The 22,413-nt window shown below is 42.3% G+C and overlaps 1 protein-coding gene across 2 annotated transcripts; it reads right to left on the bottom strand.

The window, feature by feature from the left end:
• Window positions 1-1,549: 1,549 nt before the first annotated feature.
• DDX17 (DEAD-box helicase 17) lies at window positions 1,550-19,772 on the bottom strand. Of its 2 annotated transcripts, none has more exons than XM_080810740.1 (13): window positions 19,381-19,772; window positions 14,461-14,611; window positions 13,954-14,053; window positions 13,213-13,346; window positions 12,843-12,908; window positions 10,969-11,110; window positions 10,452-10,612; window positions 10,193-10,365; window positions 9,738-9,848; window positions 9,425-9,486; window positions 7,904-7,963; window positions 3,698-3,940; window positions 1,550-2,729 (listed from the first exon to the last, which is right to left on the bottom strand). In XM_080810740.1, exons 1-13 carry the CDS (start codon window positions 19,428-19,430, stop codon window positions 2,224-2,226), a joined length of 1,959 nt encoding a protein of 652 aa, XP_080666866.1. In that variant the 5' UTR covers window positions 19,431-19,772; the 3' UTR covers window positions 1,550-2,223. The 2 variants fall into 2 exon arrangements, with proteins under 2 accessions (XP_080666866.1, XP_080666867.1); XM_080810741.1 differs by having other exon boundaries at window positions 3,704-3,940.
• Between the last annotated feature and the right edge of the window lie 2,641 nt (window positions 19,773-22,413).

The raw sequence follows: 22,413 nt of genomic DNA, 5'->3' as shown, positions 1-22,413 counted from the left end.
ACCCAGGACTGCAATAGAACTAGCGTCACATGAGGACTCCTCTGCTCATGCTCTGAGGCAAAGGCAGAACCTGAATTATGAGTGACAAAGAAGCAGAAGAGTTACTCTAAAGCTACATAGGAAAAACTCTGCTAGATTTCAATTGTGCTCAGGCCACGATAGCTTTTGAGATTTGGAATATGCTGTTGTTTTGACTTATGACCACAACATCCCTGGTGGAAAAAGGGAAGCAAGCAGCAGACCAAGTACCACCTGCTTGCCCAGAGACCTTTCCCACAGAGGGATGCTTGAAGACCTGCAGAGAGTAAGACGACACCCCTTGTGGTGGCACCTGTTTAAAAACAGTTTTGGTGTAGAAAGAAGTATCTGTAACGGACTGGTCAGGGCTTAGACCAAAAAATAGTGATTTTTTTCTTTTTGGCAGGGAGAGAGGGGGCACTTTGGTTTTAAAAGCACAGAGCAGTTTTGTCAAGTTTTCCTGTGCCTACCATCCTCCCTCGGCCTCAAACTGAAGAAGGGGGAAAAGAAAGTAAAGTTAAGAAGAAAATGTGGGGGGAGGGGAGAGACACCACCTCGGAGTTCTTACATGCGTACATTTCAGCTTATGCTGGACAACCTACCTGTATGTTGCACATTCAACCACTTTTCAGAACCCCTCAGAAACCATCCCTTCTCTCTCCCTGAAGAATTTTAAAAAGAAAAACAAAAAAAACCCAAGTATTTAGATATTACAAACCAGCAGGCACCCTCAGGCCTTAGCCAAAGGATGCAGTGGAGCGCTCCCCCTTTAACTACATTATTCACAAACACCCAGTAAGAGCACAACGAATTAATACTCTAACACTGGATATGGAAGAGGGTCTGGGGCTGTCTGATCTCCCTGTCCTGTTACAGTGAACACGAGAGCAGAAAACTCCTCCTAGGCCCATGTGCTACAGAGGTCTCAGTAAAACAGTTATCACTATGAAGGGGACAAACTCACCTACCTTCAGGAAGAAAAGTGAGGACTTAGGCTTTAGTCCTCTGTAACTTTCCTTAAGCACTACCTACCTGTAAAAAGCTGAGTGCAAAAGGATGCTGAAGAAAATTTGCATCCAAAAGCTGTTACAAAGCACTGCAGAGAAGAGTATGAAGAGAATTAAGAGCTTTCTTAACAGACCCTGAAGGTTCTTTATTCAAGATAATTTGGCCAAAAGGGCTGAGCAGCTAGCAAAGAGGTGCTTTCATTCTAGCTCTACAGGTAACAGTTTAAAAAGAAAATCTGCCAGAGTATATTGTTTATAATCAAAGGTGGTTTTTATACTGCAGGGTGAATGCATACTTAACTGGTTAAGTTATTTAACTGGTTAATGAATTTCCAGTGAGCATTTATGTTCATTCTGCTCCGAGCGGCTATCTAGTCGGAAAATGAATTTCACAGATGGTCCCTGGTTATGTGGGGAAGAGAGACAGGCAGCTCCCACCAGATGCTGAGATGCTACATTTAACCATTGCAATAAACACTTGGGGTTTTTAATTTAAAAGATACACTCAACTCAAAAATTCAATATCTAACCGGACTAAAATGGTTATTTTTCAGTAATTGGGAAGGGGCAAGGCAGAATAGGAGGGAGACAAAACCAATCAGGAATTTTTTTTAAACTGTCAAATGCACTTAACAAGCGATCAGCCAAAAGGACAATGGCAAAGAAAGCACTGTCGTAACTCACCAGGCCTGAGGAACATTAAAAAACATTACAGAAAATGTGCGGGGAATTCCCTCTTGGTTTTCTAACCCAGTAAGGAAAGCAACCTAAAGCACAGATGCCATCTTCTTCTGCAGAATTCAACCCTTTACCCTCCCCCCCTACCCCCCCAACTCAGGACAAGAAAATGGGCTCCCACAAAAGGGCCTAATACCTTACTTTTTCTTTTAAGATGAAAAATAGCTCAAGTATCCTCAACATGCAAGAAGTTGGGGAAAAAAAAAAATCTTCTCCAGTCAGCTCTCTATATATGTTTTTACAAAATCTGTTATCGCAGACTGGATCATTTTGGCGGACAGAAGAAACCTGGCAGTGAATTCTAACTAATCTGCATGAAAGACAAATCACAATGGTTGGGGAAAAAATTAAAAAAAGAAAAAGAAAGAAAAAAGGGGAAGAGAAAAAAAAAAAAAAGGAAAGACAGCGTTCCTTTAAATGTAGTTAAGTCTGCACAAGTCACTACCACTTGAGTGGTTTTTCATTTACGTGAAGGTGGAGGGGGAGGAGGAGGAGGGGGGTACTGGTAGGCAGTCTGCCCCATGTAACCTATCATATTGGTAGCTCCCGGAGGCTGTGCAAACTGTTGTGACATCAGTGGCTGTGGCTGCTGCCCAGACCGGCCTATCCCACTAAACTGCTGGCTAGAGCTCTGTGAACTTCTCCCAGTTGAGGTGGTGCTACTAGCCCCGTAAGTGCCAGCGCCATATTCTTGGGCTGTATAGCCACTGGTGCCATAAGCAGCTGCCCCATAGGTGCCTTGACCATAGGTGTATTGGCCTGCTTGTGCTCCAAAGGCAGAATTTGGACTTCCATAGCCACTGCCGTTAGCATAACCGGCTCTATCGGTTTCACTACGATCCCGATAGCTTGCAGAGTCTCTCCGGCCACCATCTTTGACTCCTCGAAGCCTCCGGTCACACTCATCCTGATACATCAGATTGGGATTGTTGGCTGAAGACGTGGTCCGGTATCGAGAACGACCTCCTGAGGGGAGGACACGAGGTATTTTTAATGCCAGTAATGCCAAATATACAACCCAACACAACCAGATGCAAAGTATTCAACATTCTTTCTCGCTCTTTAGCTAGGCCAGCCTCCGAATTAGTTACTTTGAAACTATACCCGTAATTGGTTCTTTAATAGGACATACTCAAAACAATGAACATTCCACTTCTCACCATCTTAGGTCCCTTTCCCCTTTGAGGATTTACCAAGAAACACAATCTTCAAAATGCAGGAACAATGGGAAAGAAGTTTAGGTGACTTACCACAGGTTAAAAAACAAAAGACAAGCGGCTAAGTTCGGACCACCCTCCCCAGGCCCTCTACTAATACGCAGTGGTTCTCAAACGTTCCTTCGTGGACCTGATGGCATCGCAATTACCTCACAAAGCTTTGGGATCCTAGGCACAATTCCAAACCCACTTAAAAAACAAAAACCTTGTTATTTAAGAAACTTCTTGGGTAATTTTAACAGCTTCAGCATGCAGTTGAGTTTGGGACAAAATAATAACCAAATTGGTAGTCAAGAAGTTCTGATCCTAATATATTTTGCAACTACCCAGTTTTCAGAGCCATTAACTACACCTGTTTCTAAGACCACAGAATAGTGTGAAATCACTCATCTCTTCCCCTGAAAAGCCGAAAACCTAATATACACTGAGGCTTTTGAAGGTATTAAAAGCAACCGGAATTCAGCTTAATTCTGAAGTACATGCACCATGTACTTCAAAACACAAAGGTCAGTTTTATAGTACCATCTACGGAAATACTGGGCTGCAAAAGGACAATCCTGACAGCACCCCTACCCTTCACATGGTCTTACTTAAGAGAGATTATGAAAAACTACTAATCACTGTCCCGTTATTGAGCAACATACTTCCAAAAAAAGGGGGGGGCACAATAAGCACAGAAAGATACCTTGGCAGTACCTGGAAAACTCCAGGACTTACCCTTACCCCCTCCTCCGCCGCCTCCTCTGTGGTCCACCAACTGCATCAGTTTGGGATTGATAGCCTGATTGGCCTCTTCCAGCACTTTGATCAGCTCTCTGGCCTGCTTTAGGTTCCCTGGCGTGAAGAAGGTGTAGGCGGTGCCCTTGTTGGTGCTACGGGCTGTTCGGCCAATACGGTGCACATAATCCTCTGAGCTGTTTGGATAGTCATAGTTGATCACAAACTTGACATCTTCCACATCTTCCAAGCCAAGGACGAGTCAGTGTGGAGGTTGGTGCGGCAGGGAAAGAGAAGGTAAAGGACATGCCAACAACAGGTGGGAAGCACGAATGCAGATGACAGCAAGAGGAAAGAAGATTAAGTTAGTAACCACTCTGAACAGGAACAAAAAAAGACTCATCCCAACAGAGTAAAAGAGGATTAATGATTCTCGGGACATGCACAGGAAGTGGCATCTTTATCAAGCTGTAAAACCCCAAGGGAATCCCATCCAACCATCCAAACTCCTCCTGCCTCTGTATTTTAACCAATATACCGGCAGGAATCGTCACCAAATTCCAGTTCCTTTTCAACACTGGAAATGCAGAAGGTAAGTGGTACTACCGATAAGGTACAAGGTCAAATTACTTCTACTCTGTTGGGAGAAGCCTGGCAAAATCTACCAGTAGTATAACAAACTTACCTTTAAACCAGTCACAGAGCAAAATGAAAAAAGAAACTTCATATACTTTATTACTACATTTTCAAGAAGACTTAATTGAAATATTTAGATTAAAAAATGTTTGCTCTCATATTTTAAAAAACTCATCAAAGTCAAAGTTAAGTACACACCTATTTTCCTTTGCAGAATTATCTGAATTAGCTTTCCCCTTTCAATTATCGCAAGAGCACATTACACTAAAATTTCACTGTACTACCAAACCAAGCCCAGCTCTGCCAAATGAGGTGTTTTGTTTTTGTTTTTGTTTTTTGCTCAACTCAAGGTTATTTCAACTCAGTTACTTGCTTCAATTATCGAAGATTGTCTACATAACCTGGGAAATTAAATAGCCAAAGAGGGTGGGAAAAACCATGAAACCTTGAGATAGTTTAATGTTCTATCCACTGCTGGGAATTGGGTTCAATAACCTCCTAATGCTTAAAGTATGTAAATGTTAGTGTAATGCTTTCAGCTAAATGTATATTTTTACCTACTTAAACAAACAAATCTAATATAACAAAGAATCCTAATGTTTTGTGGAAAAAAAATCTGCATTTTACAAAGAATATTCAGAAAATATCCTAGATAAAACACAGATTTTTGTGATATAAATAATTAAAAAACATTCTCTGTTTGTTACCAGACCGATGCACACTCCCTCCTCCTTTGGGAAACCGCTGCAGCCGATCCCGTCTCTTTGCCTTTTATTTTTGGCGGCCTCCTTTCGAAAACTCCGCCTTCTGACACGGGACCACTGGAGCGCGGGGAGCATGCATCAAGGGTCCGTGGCAGTGAGAAGTCCCCACACACGCTCGCTCTGTGAACTGGCTTAGATGCTTCTCTGTAGCCCCATTTGGTTGCCAAGCGCCGGAGAACCTGGGTTCGGGTAAAAATTTCAGGTCCTCCAACGCCTCCCCCAAGGATAATTGGGGTGATTGTAGAAAAAAATAATTAATAAAAAAAATGTAAGTTACATCCAAAGGGTCAGACTGCATCTATTGCCCAGACTGGATTAATTTCAGGGGAAAAGGGGAGATGATTAAAAAAAAAAATTCAGCTGTTGTTAAAGGGCCTGTGAAGAAAGGGGCATTAATGTCTGTTTCTTATTACAATAAAGGCTCCTCAGTCTTTACTGACCCCTAAAGTCCTGAAATCACACCAGAAAGACGAGAAGGCAGTTATCACAGGGGGCAGCGTGAGTCTCCGGCTAGGGTCGTTGATGCAACAAAGGAAAAACAAAAATGGACAGGGCCAGGATGGATGGAAGGTGAGGGGATGGGAATTATGCTCCATGGCCAGGTCTTCGGAGCTGGGATAATGCTCCTTAGTCAGTCCCACGGTGTCTGACATGGGCAGCAGAGCAAGCTGAGGGACTGCACTGAACGCGCAGATTTGTGCTTTCCTAGCAGAAAGCACTGGGGACAGGAGTCAACAGTTCAGAAACTAAGACTTGGGAGTATTTCTGGAGGGCTTCAACAGGGGACAGACATGGTGCCAGGTCTTCACACTAGAAAGGTGTCCTGTGTGTACACACAGGGCTGGCTCAGGGCACACAGGAGCAAGCGCAGAATCTGGTTTTCTCCAGTCAAGCCTGCCCTGATGTTACTTGTGCGCTGCCACAATATAATCTTGCTGCCTTTAGAGAAGATGCTGTAGCAGGATAAGAAATTGAGAAGTTAATGTTTTGGCCAGCTGCCTAGGAGAACAACTTTCTGTCTGACAAGCCCTAGGACATGGCCTGAGCATCCGATCGCTAAGTGGGCGGGACTGAAAGGAACCAACAGGCTCATCTAGAGCGGCTTCGGGCCAATGCAGATTTGCCTCGGCCATGTACTGAGTGATCTGCAGCTGCTAGCAAAGCTTCTGTTAAAAAACAAAACAAAATAAATTCAATACTTTTAGTTTCACAGTGTGTAGTTTAAACAAAAAGAAAAAAAAAAAAAAAGGAAAAAATTAAAACTATCCCAGTGGAAAGGGGACTAGTGGCTTCCTGAGGAGGACTATCGTTAAAACTACAGGAAGGGAAGAACTTACCTGAAGGGAACATTTAAGAGGCCATCGCTCGACAGGAAGTGAAAAAAGGCCTGGTGACTCAGCTGAAAATTGCACCCCTGTCTGTGAGGTAGAAGCCTTCACTTTCCAGGATCTTGTAGGACCTTGGTCAGCATTCTGCCATTTTGGTGGGTTTTCCCCCTCCTTTGATTTTTACAAGGCAGCAAACAAGGGGCCCGAAACAAGCACTGATGCTGAGTAACAAGAAACAGACTCAGGTACCTTCCCTCTCCCCTCACGTGGATGAGTGGGGGCGGGGTAAGAGTCTAAATTATTCTAATGGCAGCCAATTGATTTGGTTTAGAAATGCAGGGGGAAAATGAACAAATATTTTTAATTGTCTAGGCAAGATGCACAAAGAAGCTACCAGCACATAGCAAGCCTGTTTAAAAACCACCATCACTGAAAGCTTTTGTGTAAACTGCTTTCAGGCCTCAGCCTCTTCTCCCAACAGGCCCGAGTTCTAACCGCACAGATCCAGACATGACCTCAGAGGGCAGAGTCAAGTTTCAGTCATGGCTGCAGGTCACCACCTCTGAAGGAGGGAATGATGAGTGCTATGTATAGAAAGCCTTCATTCTTTTGTACTCCGGCTGAACACTTATCCCCTTAATGTTAAGTACTGTAAGGGAATTACTAGGCAAGAAATTAAATACCTGCCAATAATTTAAAAATATCTTTGTGATAGAGATAATGTCATCTTTTTCTAATACAAAAGTTTTGAGTTATACCTGTTTACCTCAGAATAACGGGATAAAGTAACACAAAATTGTTCTTTAAATCTTAAATCATAATGGGTGGAAAACTCCAGAAGAACACGAGCTTCAAATGAAGTTCTTACATTGGGAAACAGCACACTGATGATATAGAACATGGGTGGGAAGAGGGGATAACTGAGTGTCCATGATAATTTTACACCAGTAAATAAAATTGAGCAATGTAGACTTAACTGCTGAATAACATTATTTATAGACTTACTAAATCCCAAGAATATACTGTGTTAGCATTCATGGAATTGGGCTTCCACATACACATCTGGTACAGATAGACTGGTATAGGGAGGACAACTGTGGACACAGCTTCTATCAGCTAGGTTCAATCAGGCTCCTTCTACCCAGCCAGAAAAGAGAATAAAACCAGGAAGAGGCTGAGCTGTTCAACTGAATGTCTCCTGCCCCTCTAACCGTTTCCACAGTCATGCCTAGGCCTTGCTGCAGACCAAAGCCTATTTGTCAGGAGCAGGAAGAGACTTTGAAAATAAAAGGAAAAACAAAAAAACAAAAAAACAAAAACCAAGGTTAAAAAAAGTTGGGGGGAATCACACTTTGTATTCTTCTCTTGTAAACAATTATCTCAACACACGTATATACAAACTCTAGTTTGAAATGACAAACAAATCTTTAAACCGAAAGATACATATACCATTGACAGAGACCCCTATCTATACAAACCTAGCCCACGGGAGGCTACATCTGTGGCAATGAGGATGGGCGCCTTTCCTGAACGGAACTCTGTAAAACAAGCAGAGTGCCAAGAAAGCCAAGTTATACAACCAAGGCTAAGTGGTTACCTTTATAAAATGACCATACAAACATTCCTAACTATCTGGCCTTTTTATTTTACCAGGTTTAAACTTCAAATAATGGTGTCAGAACATGCCAAACTCTTTTGAATTCAAGGGAAACAGTACTTCTTTGAAAATCTTTATTATACTCACTCGTAGCAAAGGAACAACGGACAAAAAACCACCTCTAATAATGAAGTACTATTAACTGTGTAGCAATTTATTTATTTTTTTTTCTGTGTAGCAATTTATAACAAAATTAAAATGAGCTATAATTTTTTCCCCTGAAATTACCACACTGAGGTTACCTTCCAAATGAAATAAAGCCAAAAGTAGGGGGTGGAGGAGGAAGCAATTTTAAGATGCGGAATCAAAGGAGAAACACTACTTTCCTTTGCAATAACAAAGTATGTATATTAATCTCTGCCCCCAAGTCCTGGCCCTGAGTTCCTAAAACCCTTATACAGAGATGATTAGGGGAATCTTTTATTCCTGGTCTTTGACCTTGTCTGGTTCCTGACACAGAGACCCCAAGTCCCTCAGAATTTCCCGAGTGATGAGAGTTGTCTTTTGTGCTGAGACACTACTTTGTGGAATCCCAGAGAGCTTCGGGATGGGGCTGGTCACCGGAAAAACCAAGCCATGCTTATAAGGGAGCCTGGAACCTTCAGCCTCACCCCCCATCCCTGGGGAAGGGAAGAGGGACTAGAGATTGAATTAATATTATCAATCAGGCCTATGCTATGAAGCCTCCATAAAAATCCCCAAAGTAGGAACATTTGGGTGGCATCATCTATTGAGTGTCCAACTCTTGGTTTCGGCTTGGGTCATGATCTCAGAGTCGTGAGATTGACACCCACATAGGACTCTGAGCTCAGAGTTAGCTTGAGAGTCTCTCTCCCTCTCCCTCTGCCCCTTCCCCTGCTCACCAGCTCTCTCTTAAAAACAACAACAACAAAAAACCACCCCCCCAAACCCCAGAAGCATAGGGTTTTAGGTAATTCTCCAGGCTGATAAACATCAGAACATTAACAAGGACAAGATCTTATTAAATAAAGGGTGGTCTAAGTTACGAGAAAGTATGAACAGCCAGTATTACTGACCTTCAAGGACAGTAGAGATGTTACAAAATGTCCCTATTACTCATTTAACAAGAGCAAAGCTGGGCCAACTCTGGCCTACAGATTAAATCTGGCAATATCTGTCTTAACTATTTTACTACAACAAAGCAAGACTGTTTCTTTACATAGTGCCTATGGCCATCTTTTTGCTATTATATCAGAGCCAATGACTGTGACACAAGCCACTGTACAGTTTGCAAAGCAGAAAATATTTACTTCTTGACCCTTTACAGAAAGTCTACCCACCCCTAGAACAGAATATGGACAATGTTCAGTTCTGAACTCACCATTAAGTACCCAATCTCTTTCTGGTTGACTCTTGTCTCCATGGATACACATAGCTGGCCAACTGTCAGAAGAAAAGTGACCAATATTTCAGAAATGTTTTAAAGAGAGGTGAACTAAACTTTAAAAAGCACTACTACACAGAATTCTCAAGGTTTATTAGGCTACGTGAATAGATTACCCTGTCCATCCGAAGAGCCAAGTGCATGTCAGATATTACTGAAATAGTATAGAATATCTGTCACACCAACTTAGAAAGTCCTACTGAACTATATATATAAAACCTGTGGCTAATTACTTCCGCGCAGAACTCACCCATCTCTGCGCATCCTTCGAGTGAGGTCATCACAGCGTCTCTTTGTTTCTACAAATATTATTGTCTTATTTTCTTTCTCAGCCATTATTTCCTCCATGAGTTGGATCAACCTGAAGACAAGACGAGTAAAAATGCACACATTCAGAGATGACCTCCCCATACATAATGTAAAAGCTACGCCTACAATATCAACTCCCCAAAGCTGTAGTACTTTCTTTTCATGTTTTTTATACAGCTGATAACTATGTGAACTGGGACTTAATTTTAAGGGTGCAGAATCCTTGCTTGTAACCACAATGCTCTGGAGAATGAGATAAAGAATGGACAGTTGGAAAGCTAGTGCTGCTTTTACTCTTTTGGGGCCTCAAAAAATTTCAGACTTCTTCAGTGCTTTAACTCTTGGGAGGATTATTAGGAAAGCTTTAACAGCATTATCGAAAGAGGAAAATCTTACTTGTGGTCTTTTTCACTTTCCATGCAGACATCTACAATCTGGAGGATGTTGTGGTTGGCACTCAACTCCAGATTGCCCACATTGATCTGGGTGTAATCCCGAAGGAAATCCTCTGCAAGCTGTCTTACTTCTTTTGGCCAGGTCGCGCTCCACATCAATGTCTGCCTATCAGGCTACCAGGAAAAGAAAAGCTTTCCTTTAGGCTAAGAACTGTGACAGCCAATGAGCATAAAGACAGGGTATCATCAGTTTTACACACCCTGATTTGGTCCACAATTTTACGGATCTGCGGTTCAAAGCCCATATCAAGCATCCTGTCAGCCTCATCCAAAACAAGGTAAGTACATCGGCGAAGATTTGTCTTTCCTGACTCCAGGAAATCTATCAGGCGTCCAGGAGTAGCTATACAGATCTCAACACCTGTAAAACACCACCAAAGATGTAGCCAATTAAGAGTTCTTTATAAACACTGTACCAGTCTCAGCTAAGAAGTGCCAGCTCTGGTGGCACTTTCGATGCTGCAGAGCACTAGCTAAATTTTAACACAATACTTGGAAAGCACGACGTAACAAGATTTATGTATAATCATCAGATCACCACAAAGTTTCAGTCTCTAACTACATTAAACATTCCTTTAATAGCAATTTAACCACAACTGAGAATTTCTAAGCTGCTGAAACACTTTTTTCCCCCAAGAACCCACTATTTTATTTTCCTCTCCAACTTCACTCATAAAAAGTGGTAAAATGAGAAAAATCATTAATTTTTAAAATTACCTCTCTCCAAGTCTCGAATCTGAGGACCTTTAGGAGCACCTCCATAAATGCAAGTACTCTTCAATCTAGAACATTTACCGTAGTCATCAGCCACCTGTTGCACTTGCTGGGCAAGCTCTCTGGTAGGAGCCAGAACTAGACACTAAAACAAACACACGTTTAAGACACCCATCCCGTTAAAAAAGAAAAAAACCCAAAAGGTCATCTAAGTTCTTTCTGTATTGTCTAATCTGATACTTTAAAATATGTGAGGAGATGTGAAAAGCACAGGTTAAGACGAGTACACTGGAGTGTGGCAAAAAACGGAGAATATTTAGCTTATGAAATGACACATGCTTCTGATATGGGATTTACTTTTGATACAGGATGCCTAATAGTCTGTGTGCTATTTGAGTGGATTTACAGGTTGTTACCTACTTTTAACTAAACAACTCTTACAAAATGAACAAGTGGCTTTAACCATGGATTAACTATTAGGAAAAAAACGAATAAGGAAATAGCAAAGCAGACACTTCTGACTTCTAGCTTAAGCTCTTAGACGTGTAGGCAAAAAACAATGACTTATACACAACACAAAATTAGAACCCAGACACACTGTAACAACGTACCTATTTGTAAAAACGTATCAAATGCAAGCTCATTTTTTTAAGATTTTATTTTTTTAAAAATTTTTTAAAAAAGATTTTATTTATTTGACAGAGAGAGAGAGAGATCACAAGTAGGCAGAAAGGCAGGTAGAGAGAGAGGGGGAAGCAGGCTCCCTGCTGAGCAGATAGCCCGATGTGGGGCTCAATCCCAGGACCCTGGGATCATGACCTGAGCTGAAGGCAGAGGCTTTAACCCACTGAGCCACCCAGGCGCCCCTTAAGATTTTATTTTTAAGGGGCACCTCAGTGGCTCAGTTGTTAGGCGTCTGCCTTCAACTCAGGTCATGATCCCAGGGTTCTGGGATTGATCCCCACATTGGGCTTCCTGCTCAGTGGGGAGCCTGCTTCCCCCTCTCCCACTCCCCGTTTGCATTCCCTCTCTGTCAAATAAATAAATAAAATCTTTAAAAAAAAAAAAGATTTTATTTTTAAGTTACCTCTACACCCATCATGGGGCTCCAACTCACAACCCTGAGCTAAAGAGCCAGTCAGGCATCCCTCAATGTTTAAAAAACAGGTTAAGAAGGTATTAAAAAACATTCCATAACCACTACACACATTTTACACAAAGTAGCTTAAGTGAAAATAATCAAGCCAGAAAACCATACTACCCTATAAACATTTACAAAAGTATTACTTAACCCGGGCACCTAGGTGGCTCAGTGGGTTAAGCCTCTGCCTTCGGCTCAGGTCATGACCTCAGGGTCCTGGGATGGAGCCCCAAATCAGGCTCTCTGCTCAGCAGGGAGACTGTTTACCCCCCCTGCCTACTTGTGATCTCTCTCTGTCAAATAAATAAATAAAATCTTTTAAAAAACTATTACTTAACCACAAATAATACACAACCTAAATCTGACTTACATATACATGGCAGGGACATCATTTCATACTTCCTTATTCCTCACAGAACCAACAAGCAATTCGAAACTGTATTAGAATTTACTGCAGAATAAATGCAGTATTATGAAGCAGTAGAAGGCAGTATGCATAGCGGTTAAGAGTAAGACTGGTTCAAATTCAAACTCAGCCACTTAACAGCTGTATGACTTTAGACTGATCGCTTAACAGCGCTGTTATCAAACTTTATTCAGTAAGGTGGAGGTAACTTCATTTCCAGGTATGGAGGGTGGGTTGGAGAATGAAATCTGAAAACACAGGCCAAGCACAGTGCCTGAAACACAGTTATCATTAAATTGTGCTTATTTTAAGAATTATGAACACACTTACAATTGGGCCATCTCCCCTTTCCAAGTACGGCTGGTGGTTAATATGGACAATCGCCGGCAGCAAATACTGGGGGAGAAGGGGAGAAAGAACAATAGTCTTTATTCCAAAACTAAGCCATTATTCTAAATTATCACAGTTAACTGATAACACCTAACCGCAAAAGTGAAAACAGAACTCACAGCTGTTACACATTATGTGCAAGGTAAATTTGAACACAAAATACTTGCACACATTTCCCATAGCTAAGAAACCTGAAATATTACCTATACTATCTGAATTAGAATTTTTTAAGAATTAAGAATTAACAGGATAATCAGAATAGCAAAGTAAGTTACCATCATGTTAACATTCCCTTGCTGGTGGTACCTACCGCCAGAGTCTTCCCAGAGCCAGTCTGAGCGATGCCCACCATGTCTCGGCCACTGAGAGCCAAAGGAAATCCCTGGCACTGAATTGGAGTTGGTTCTGTAAAGTGCTGATCCATCAACACATCCATCACATATTCTGTAAGGGAACAGATGTCAGCACTTTTAGGTACAACTAAGGACACAGCCAGAATTCTAAAAAACTGTTCAACTCATCAAAGGAAAAGATTTACCCAGCTTTCTATCTCTCCAAGAAAAGTGCCATTTCTTTCTTTAGTTGCTTAATCTCTGACCTGCTGAGTATTACCTCAGAGGACTGTTGCTTTAGCTATCTATCCCCCTTCCCTCAATACTTTAAAACCACGAACCTAGCGTCTCTAACAGAGCATGGGCACACGGTTGTTGGTCACATATTATTTGCCAAGTTATACCCAGCTAGAAGGCCAATTCTTTCTGTTTTCTAAAAGGCAGAGGCAAAACTTCTAGAGGGAGATGAAAAACTCAAAGTTTTAAAATAAAGAATTTATAGATAAGCATAAAAAACTCGTATGCAACAATACAGCATTTACTTCCAGCCTTGAAGTTAAAAAACAAAACAAAACATATATTACCATCTTTGTGAAAGGTTTCTACTTGCCTCTTCAACAAAATACTGAACCTGAATCAAAACCTTTAAATAACCCATTACCCATGTGTACTGTTCAATAAAAATTAACAATTACAATCCTGGTTTGAAGAACACTTACGTGGGAAGTTAGCATGATGGAAGGCAAATACAGGTTTAGGACAAACATCTCCCCCTCTCACTGTTATTTCCTTCTTTCGGCGTAGTTCATCAACCTCATACTATGGAAGAAAACACAGTTTAAAAAAAAAAAAGTAAGTTATTCCAAACATGCAAAACTTTATGTTCCCGTCAAGCTAAACAATGATCTAATCCATGATTACACTGGAAAATACACCTCTAACAGCTGTAATAGCACTTTCATACATATTTAACTTCAACCAATTTGTAAGCACCCCCTCCACAACTTTGTGAGTCAATGCAGCAAGTGATAAGAGTTGCATTTTCCCCATGAGAAAAACAGATACTCAGAAATATTAAAAGTAATCTGCCCACGGTAAGAACTAGGAAGAGGGAGAAATAGTGGAACTTGGGACCAAGTGCTCTTTCCATCATATGCCTAATATGTCAAGTTGGTCATTACTGTGTATAGAAAAGGTAAATAAAGAAATCAATCCCCAAAACTTACTGGAGTCAGCCTTGCCACTTCTGGATGTTCTACATAAAAATTCTTCTCAAACTTGGGGAGCTCACTCAAATCCCACTTCTTTTTACGTAAACGCTCCCCAGGATTACCAAATTTCTTCGGGGGAAGGCCACCACCACCTCTTGCACCGAATCTAGAAACATCAAAATTTTTAGTTTATTAGTATTTTAAAAGCAACATACCTTAGGTGGCATAAAACAAGTAAAAGATTTTCTCTTAGGATACTACCAGCCCCCTCGAACAATATTTTTTCTTTTTAAAAAATTCTTATTCAAAGGTATGGAGAAAAAGTTTATAGAACTTCCTTTACTATCCAGTAATATTGTTACAGGTATGATTACAATAGCTGGAAAAAATCAAACTCCTATGTTTAGAAAACCAGAGTCTAGAATCACTGAAAAGGTTTGAAATTTTATTCTGCCTTTTATGGTATGATTTTTAACAATTTAACTTCTCTGTACTCCAGTTTCTTTCTTTTTTTTTTTTTTTTTTAAAGATTTTATTTATTTATTTGACAGAGAGAAAGAGATCACAAGCAGGCAGAGAGGCAGGCAGAGGGGAGGGGGAAGCAGACTCCCTGTTGAGCAGAGAGCCCAATGTGAGGCTCGACCCCAGGACCCTGTGATCATGACCTCAGCCTAAGGCAGAGGCTTAACCCACTGAGCCACCCAGGCACCCCTCCAGTTTCTTATGTAGACATAATACTATCACTTTGGAGACTGAGATGAAGATAAAGTGCTTAAGAAAGTATCTGGCATAGTAATCACTCCGTAAGTTGGCATAACTGTATTCACTGAGCAAATAGTCACTGTACCAAGTAGTTTTAAGTGGTGCTGGAGATAGTAAATTGAGTATAACAGAAGTCTCTATTCCTATATAATATTGAGACATATATGCAAGGGAAGACATTAGTTTATGTTCCAATTAAAGGCAACACTGTGGACAGGTTAAAAAAAAAATGTATTTCAAGCCCAGTCGCCCCATACTTGGAACAGTATCTTGAACCTTTTATCTAGAACTGTGATAAGCACTCCTACTGCCTGCTAATCTAAAGAAAACTACTAGGGCCCCCTCTAAGACCAGCAGGCTACTCTTCCGTTTAGTATGCTAATGAACAGCGAGAACTGTTTTATGACCTTTTTCCTCTTCATCCCCACCTTTTTGTTCCCAGGGAAATAGTATTATTAACTATAAATTTACCATAAAAAGTACGTCTTAAGGTTGTACTTAAGTCCATTCTTTTTAGTAATCTCTACACCCAACACGGGGTTCAAACTCACGACCCCAAGATCAAGAGTCACATGCTCTACTGAACCTGCCAGGCACCCCTTATTTAAGGTTTAAAAAACTAACGTTTAAAGCCAATCTTTGTTTTATCTAACATTTCTAACAGACAAGTTCAATTGGAATACAAATGACCACTAGGTGAACTCACAATGTTCCAACTTTTCCCAGAACGTGAAGATGGGTCTTTATTTCCATACTTCGACCTATTAAAGTGTGGGGCATTGCTTCTTATACAAGTAGTATACACTTAACACTGTGTTTTCACTCAGTTTCCCTACTCCTGAATTTGAATTGATTCCTTTTTCCACTCTAAGCCATTCATAACATCATCTTGCTGACGGTTCCACTTTGTAACTGATAGGCAGTAGCTGTATTATTATTATTATTTTTTAAGATTTATTTAACAGAGAGAGAGATTACAAGCAGGCAGAGAGGCAGGCAGAGAGAGAAGGGGAAGCAGACTCCCCGCCGAGCAGAGAGCCCAACATGGGGCTCGATCCCAGGACCCCGAGACCACTACCCGAGCCGAAGGCAGAGGCCCAACCCACTGAGCCACCCTGGTGCCCCAGGCAGTAGCTGTATTATTTTAAAGGGTCTCAATTTCCTGGAATTCAAAGTGTTCCTAAAACTTACTCAGCTAGACATTTCTCTAAATACAAACATACAATGACTGATAGTGGGAAAATTTTCTTGGGACCACTAAGTGTCTTCACTCAAAAGGCAGAACTTGACGGATTCCATTTACACTACTGAACTGGTAAGAGAGATCAGAAATCAAAACAGAAGCTAAGATACATACATATATTGAAGATACAGTATCAATTATATCTTCACCTTGCTCTCACGCCCAAAGCTCAATACTGAACAACAATCATCTTTAAAGACCACCTGGATCAACCCCCCCCCCCTTTTTTACAAATGAAGCTAACCTATTACCTATAATAGGTAAGCCAAGTTTTTAGATTGTCAAGCTTACAAAGAATTGTTAATACCAATTTTTAGAGACTGTCACCCTAGTTTATAATAATTTATGTGGCTCCTAGAAGGTGCTGTTTCAATGCTTCTCCTGCATTCCAATGCTACCCAGACCTCAAACTAATGATCCACAAGAACACAGAACTCTGGAAAGTGACATTCCTTTTAAGGCTTATTCAAAGAAGAAAGAGGTTTTTCTCATCTCTCTATTGCCCTGACCATTTAACCAAGATCTATCATTCTACACCACAGATGTAATTTGAAACACGGGGTTCTTTAAAAATACACTGTCTTCCACCTTTCTAATTAAAGCTTCCCTCAATATTGAAGATGGTCTCTTACTCTTACAGAATTTTTGAGCACATTCTTGCCATCCTTTAAAGATACACACATCCTAATCCCTGGCATACTATACTGTTCATTAATTATTTTGATTGCTTTGCAATAAATGCAGGTCTGAAATTTTATGTATTTACATGCAAATTATCATGCTAGTTTAAATGTACAAGGCCCATAACTTGGATTTTACATGTACATTGACCACACTTCCATTCCCTTTTCAAAATAATCCACTTCAGCTTCGTTAACATTCAGTTAAGAATACAGCTGGTGATTCACAGACCTGTACCCCTGGGGCTAATAATACATTATATGTTAATAAAAAATAATAAAATTTTTAAAGAAATAATAATTTAAAAAAAGAATATAGCTATTCAAACCATAAGTGAAATTTCATGGTAAATGGATAATTAGGACACAGACCTTACAAAAAACTGCCATTTTGTTTGAAGTTTTTAAAGCTTTTAAAAAAATGTCATCTGATAGTCAATATGGGGTTAAGTATGGATCAGTAATTCACTTTTTCCAATTAATTTTTATTGTTAAAACATATATGGTTAAACTTCTAAACCAAACACCTACATCCAAGAAAACAGAACATTATCAGTACCTTGGTAGCTCCCTCTACCTATTTCAAGTTTACAAACCCTGTACCTACCACCTCTAATTTTGCTTTTTGAGTCTTGTCCTATGTATTCTTATAGGTATCATCCTTTTTTACCACAACTTGCGTTTTCACTTGTTTGTGAGTCATCCATGTTGATGTACTTTTCTTTTCACTGCTGTATTGTATTCTACTGTATGGACACCCACACTTTATCCAGACATAAGAATGGTTTCCAATACTGTCACAGTGTTGGTAAAAACATTTTTGTCCATGAATCCCGGGGGTACATGTACAAGGATTTCTCTGGGCTTTACCGTCTGGGGTATAAAGCTTGAGAGAGGAATTACCAGGTCATTTTCTGCTGGGTAATGTCAAATTCTTTGTCTTAAGTGGTTGCACTGAAATTCACTTCTAAATATAGCTATACTGTGAAACACTAAGCAAATATTCCACTTCTAGCCCTCCAAATTTAATATTATGTATTTTCATTCCTAACAAGGTATACATTTTTTATTTTGTAATTTGGGTGATAATTGAAGTGCTTGTGACTAGAATGGGAGTCCTGTGTTTGAACCACAAAAGACAAAATGTTTGGAGAAAATATCATTAACAGAACACCTACTACTGAGACACAATTTCACATAGTACCTCAATTCCCGAGAACAATGCAAAGTAAAGGCAATGATGATGCCCACTAGGCTCACAAAGGTCCAGGATCTTGCACAAGGTCAAGTATGTATCAATAACTGGCTTTCCATTACTTTTCATCCAGAGATAAGAGGTTTATTACAAAAAAGTAACAGCACAGAGGAACATCAATCTCTTAATCAACTTTTTCCTTTAACTGATGTTAAGATCTCAATCTGTTATCTGGGAAGACTTCAGGTTTAATCTTGTTAACTTTCAACTGTGGCATGATCCCATCGAAAACTTTCTAACCACGCTGGGAATATACCCAGGCCAAGTGGAGGAAAAAAGAACGGGCTATGGGGAGGAACCCTTATACGTATAACAACAACAAAAAAAACCCTCCCTCCTCAAATATGATCATTTACATGGCGAACAATTCCCCTGCTTCACTGTCCAATGTGCTCCCTTCGAATTATCTGAAATACGACTACAGGGGATTTAAAGATGTATTTAAACTAGGAATCAGGCTCTTGGTCTCTACTTTGCAGTGCCATTCACAGTCCTCTCTGGCGACAGATAACGTAAGGGAAGCCATTTGGCATCAAGATTTTCCCAGGCCGCACTCGGAGACCTCCTCCTCTTCTCAGCAAGAACATCCGTGTTTTACAGAGGAACGCGGAGGCCTGGAGATCAAATGACTTGCCCAAATCGGCGGGGCTCGAAAGCCGGGCAGCGAGGCGAGGCCCGGCCAGGTCTGCGGCGCACGGGGGCCGCTCCCGCTCCCCGCCACGACGGCGGTCCGCAAGGAGGGGCTGGGGCGTCGCCAGGCCGCCTCCCCCACCTCGCCGGGTCACCCGTGATCCCGGGGAGCAGGCCCACCCACCAAACCGCTCTTATGTCCCAGGAACGCCTCGCCTCCCGTTGTCGGAGGCGTCGCTCCCAGGCCCGCAGTCCGCTCCAGGTCTCCCGCTCGGCCGCAGGCTGCGGTTCCCTCAGCAAACAACCTTCCCCCTCCCCCCAGCCCACGCACACTCGAGGCCTTCCCTCTCCCCCTCCCCCCTTACCCTCCACGGTCACGATCCCGGTCCCGGTCCCCAAAGCCGCCTCCGCGCATGGTCCCAAACGGATAAAGATCTGGGAGCGGGGCACGGATGGCCGGGCTCGGGAGGGCCTGCGGCTCCGGTCTGGTGACGACCGATGGCGGCGGCGCCTCCGCTGTTGGGGCGGCGGCAGGCGCGGCGCTCTCTCGCTCCGACGCGCTGTCTCCCGTCGCAGACGCCACCGTCGCCGCCTCTCTCGTCGGAGACGGGAGCAAAACACAGAGAATCGGGGTTATAAAAACAGTGGGTAGGTTTGGCTACGCTCAAACCCGGCAGTGCCGCGGTTTAGGCGTCTCCTTCCTTCCCAGCGACTGCACAAAATGGCGGCCGGCGCTGAGACTGCTCCAGCTTAACGCTACGTACGTCGGAGACGATACGTAAACAGCGCCTTGGAATAGCCCGAGGGCTTGGCGGAGTACTAAGGGTATTCTTGGAAGCACTTTACGTCACTTGCGCAGACGGGCACGTTTTGCAGTCGATAGAAGAAAAATAAAGTACGAAGCGGGCGTAGAGCTCTCGCGCCACCTGAACTAGAACGTGGGGTGGGGTGAGGGGGAAGAGCCTCCAGTGCGACGTAACATTCTTTGCGTCGTTACCCGGCCCACTATTGCGAAGATGCGCAGTGTGCGTAACGCATTCTGTTTGGAGAATAGAGGATTTTGCCGGGTTCCGAACGCGAGCCGGAACCCGGGCCTCCTTGTGCAAGTTGCGTTGCAGACACAATAACTGTCCTCCATATTGCAGTCGCCAAGTGTCAGGATCTTCAGGCGTCTTAAGCCCGGGCAGGTCTTTAGGGGCCCTGGCTGGCGCTCGTAGATGGCCGCGCCAGCCTGGGCCTACGGTCACTGGCCGCGCGCCCCGGCGCCATTTTCTCTCGGTTGCCTGTCGCTAAGCTGTTGCCGGCAGCCATGATGGATGCTCGTTGTCCGTTCTTTGGGAGGTGATCGGTTGAGGACGTCCCAGTTAGGTTAAAGCACTTCCTACTAACACTGAAATGCATTTTCAGCGCAGAATATTTACACTGTCCCTGGCTGAGCACAGTTGGCTAACAACCAAAACGTGGGTAGAGCTGTTGAGGTAGACACCTGGGACCCTTGGTGGCCATTCCTCGGCGCTGCCTCAGGAGGCCCTGGCTGGCCCTTAGCGATTTCCCCAGACGAGAAGGGCGAAAAGCGGTGACCCTTAGACACAGAAAAGGTGAAGACATAAGCACGTGTTTTTAATCAGGCCGGCCAGCATTCCTCTCAATTCTTTCTAGCCTGGTTTCTAAACTAAGCGCTTCCTTCTCCGTCAAACTGAACTCAACCGTCTCACGAGCCTGGCCAGATCGCCTCCACAATGGTCGAGGAGCTAAGGCCCTCGGAGAGCTGCTCATCCGACGTCTCTTCTCTTTATCCTCTCAGATGGGTGCCGGGGGGAGATTTGGGGTCCTCACTGTGGGGGCCGAGTGTTGTCTCCTACAAAAGGAGCATAAGGAAAGGAGCTTCGCGACAAGCCGATCAGTTGTCTCTGGAGCTGTAGATGCAGATGGGCAAGCAGAAGCACTGGGCAGGTGTCGAACGCCACATGGGCCAAGCACTGTGCTAGGGCCAACACATGGTTTCCTGACCTCATGGTGTGTATGCCCTAGTGGAGGAGCTAGGACAATGAATCTCTATGTTATTTAAATATTGCTAACTAAAATAGAAAAAAAAAAGCACGGAAAGGGGATAGGGATTCTGTGCCTGTGGGGGAGGGGGGTGTATGGGTGTCATAGTGTTACATGGGGTGCCCTGGGGGAAGGCTTCCCTGATCAATTGACCCTTGAGCAGAGACCTAAAGGGAGAGAGCTAGCCTTGCCAGCAGAGGAAAGAGCAAGTGCAAAGGCCCCGAGGCAGAATGTGGCTGGCTATAGCAAGGAAGAAAGACTGGAGAGGACTAGATTTGAAGGATTTGTAGGCAGCTATTGGATTTTGCCTTTTCCTTTAGGTAAAATGGAAATCTCTAGAAAGTTTTCAGAGTGACACAATAAAAGGACCCCTGTGACTATGGTATAGAGAATAAATTGAGAGCGAGCTAGAGCAGAAGCAGGAAATTAATTAGGAGGCTAGTGTAGCAGTTCAGGCAAGAGTTGATGGGGCTTGGTACAGATTAATAGCAATGTGTAAAGGAAAAATGGTATAAATGAAAATTTAACCAATAATTTGCTAATGGGTGGGACATGAAAGAAAGAAGACTCAAGGATAACCTTGTAGGAGTGACACAATAATTAAGCTCCTGTGATTTAGACTGTACAGGCACTGAGGAATAATATGGACCGTTTTGCCTATTTATCATATTTGCTAAGTAATTAAATCTGAAGCTCTCTATATAACAGTAATTTATAAACTAGGGTAGGTCCATTGAAACCCTCCCTATGTTTTGCTGAAGTAAAATAATATTTTGCCACTTGATTAAGTCCCCATCTTACAGAATCTCATGGCTCCTTTGTCTTCATAAGGCTTTTTGTTGTACATACTTACATATTTACGTCATTATTTGGTTAATACCACCTCCAAAAAATATGAACTTTTAGTTTTCCTGTGGCAGACAAGTTTTTTATTATTAAGTGAATCCATAGTATGCTTTCTCATTCTTGGTATATCTTTTTTCTTACCCAAGATAGTTAAAAGTTATTACATTTTTTTCTAAATACAGAGAAGGATTTTTTTTAAGTAGAGAGGTCAGAGAACCTAGGAATTTCATTAGGAATAGCCAAGACTGTTGGGGAAAAGGAAATATGCTTTGCTCACTTCATCTTTTTTTGAAACCTAAGTACTTACCCTAGGATCCAGCAATTACGCTCCTTGATATTTCCTGTAAGATTTGGAAACCTACATCCACACACAAACCTGTACACGGATGTTCCCAGCAGCTTTATTCATAATTGCCGAAACTCAGAAACAACCCAGACGTCCTTCAGCTGTGTATCCTTCAGAAAAACTGTGGTACATCAGGGCAGAGGAATATTATTCAGCA

This window comes from Martes martes (assembly GCF_963455335.1).
Source record: "Martes martes genome assembly, chromosome: 8".
Classification (NCBI taxonomy): domain Eukaryota; kingdom Metazoa; phylum Chordata; class Mammalia; order Carnivora; family Mustelidae; genus Martes; species Martes martes.
This window is presented reverse-complemented; position numbering and strand designations above follow the sequence as displayed.

Excerpts from the sequence above, each read along its gene's own strand:
- DDX17 (XM_080810740.1), bottom strand. The coding sequence starts at position 19,430 with ATGCGCGGAGGCGGCTTTGGGGACCGGGACCGGGATCGTGACCGTGGA. Across the intron at positions 13,347-13,953 it reads CCATCATGCTAACTTCCCAC|AATATGTGATGGATGTGTTG; the intron begins GTAAGTGTTCTT and ends GTTCCCTTACAG. Across the intron at positions 9,487-9,737 it reads CGAAGGATGCGCAGAGATGG|TTGGCCAGCTATGTGTATCC; the intron begins GTGAGTTCTGCG and ends TTCTTCTGACAG.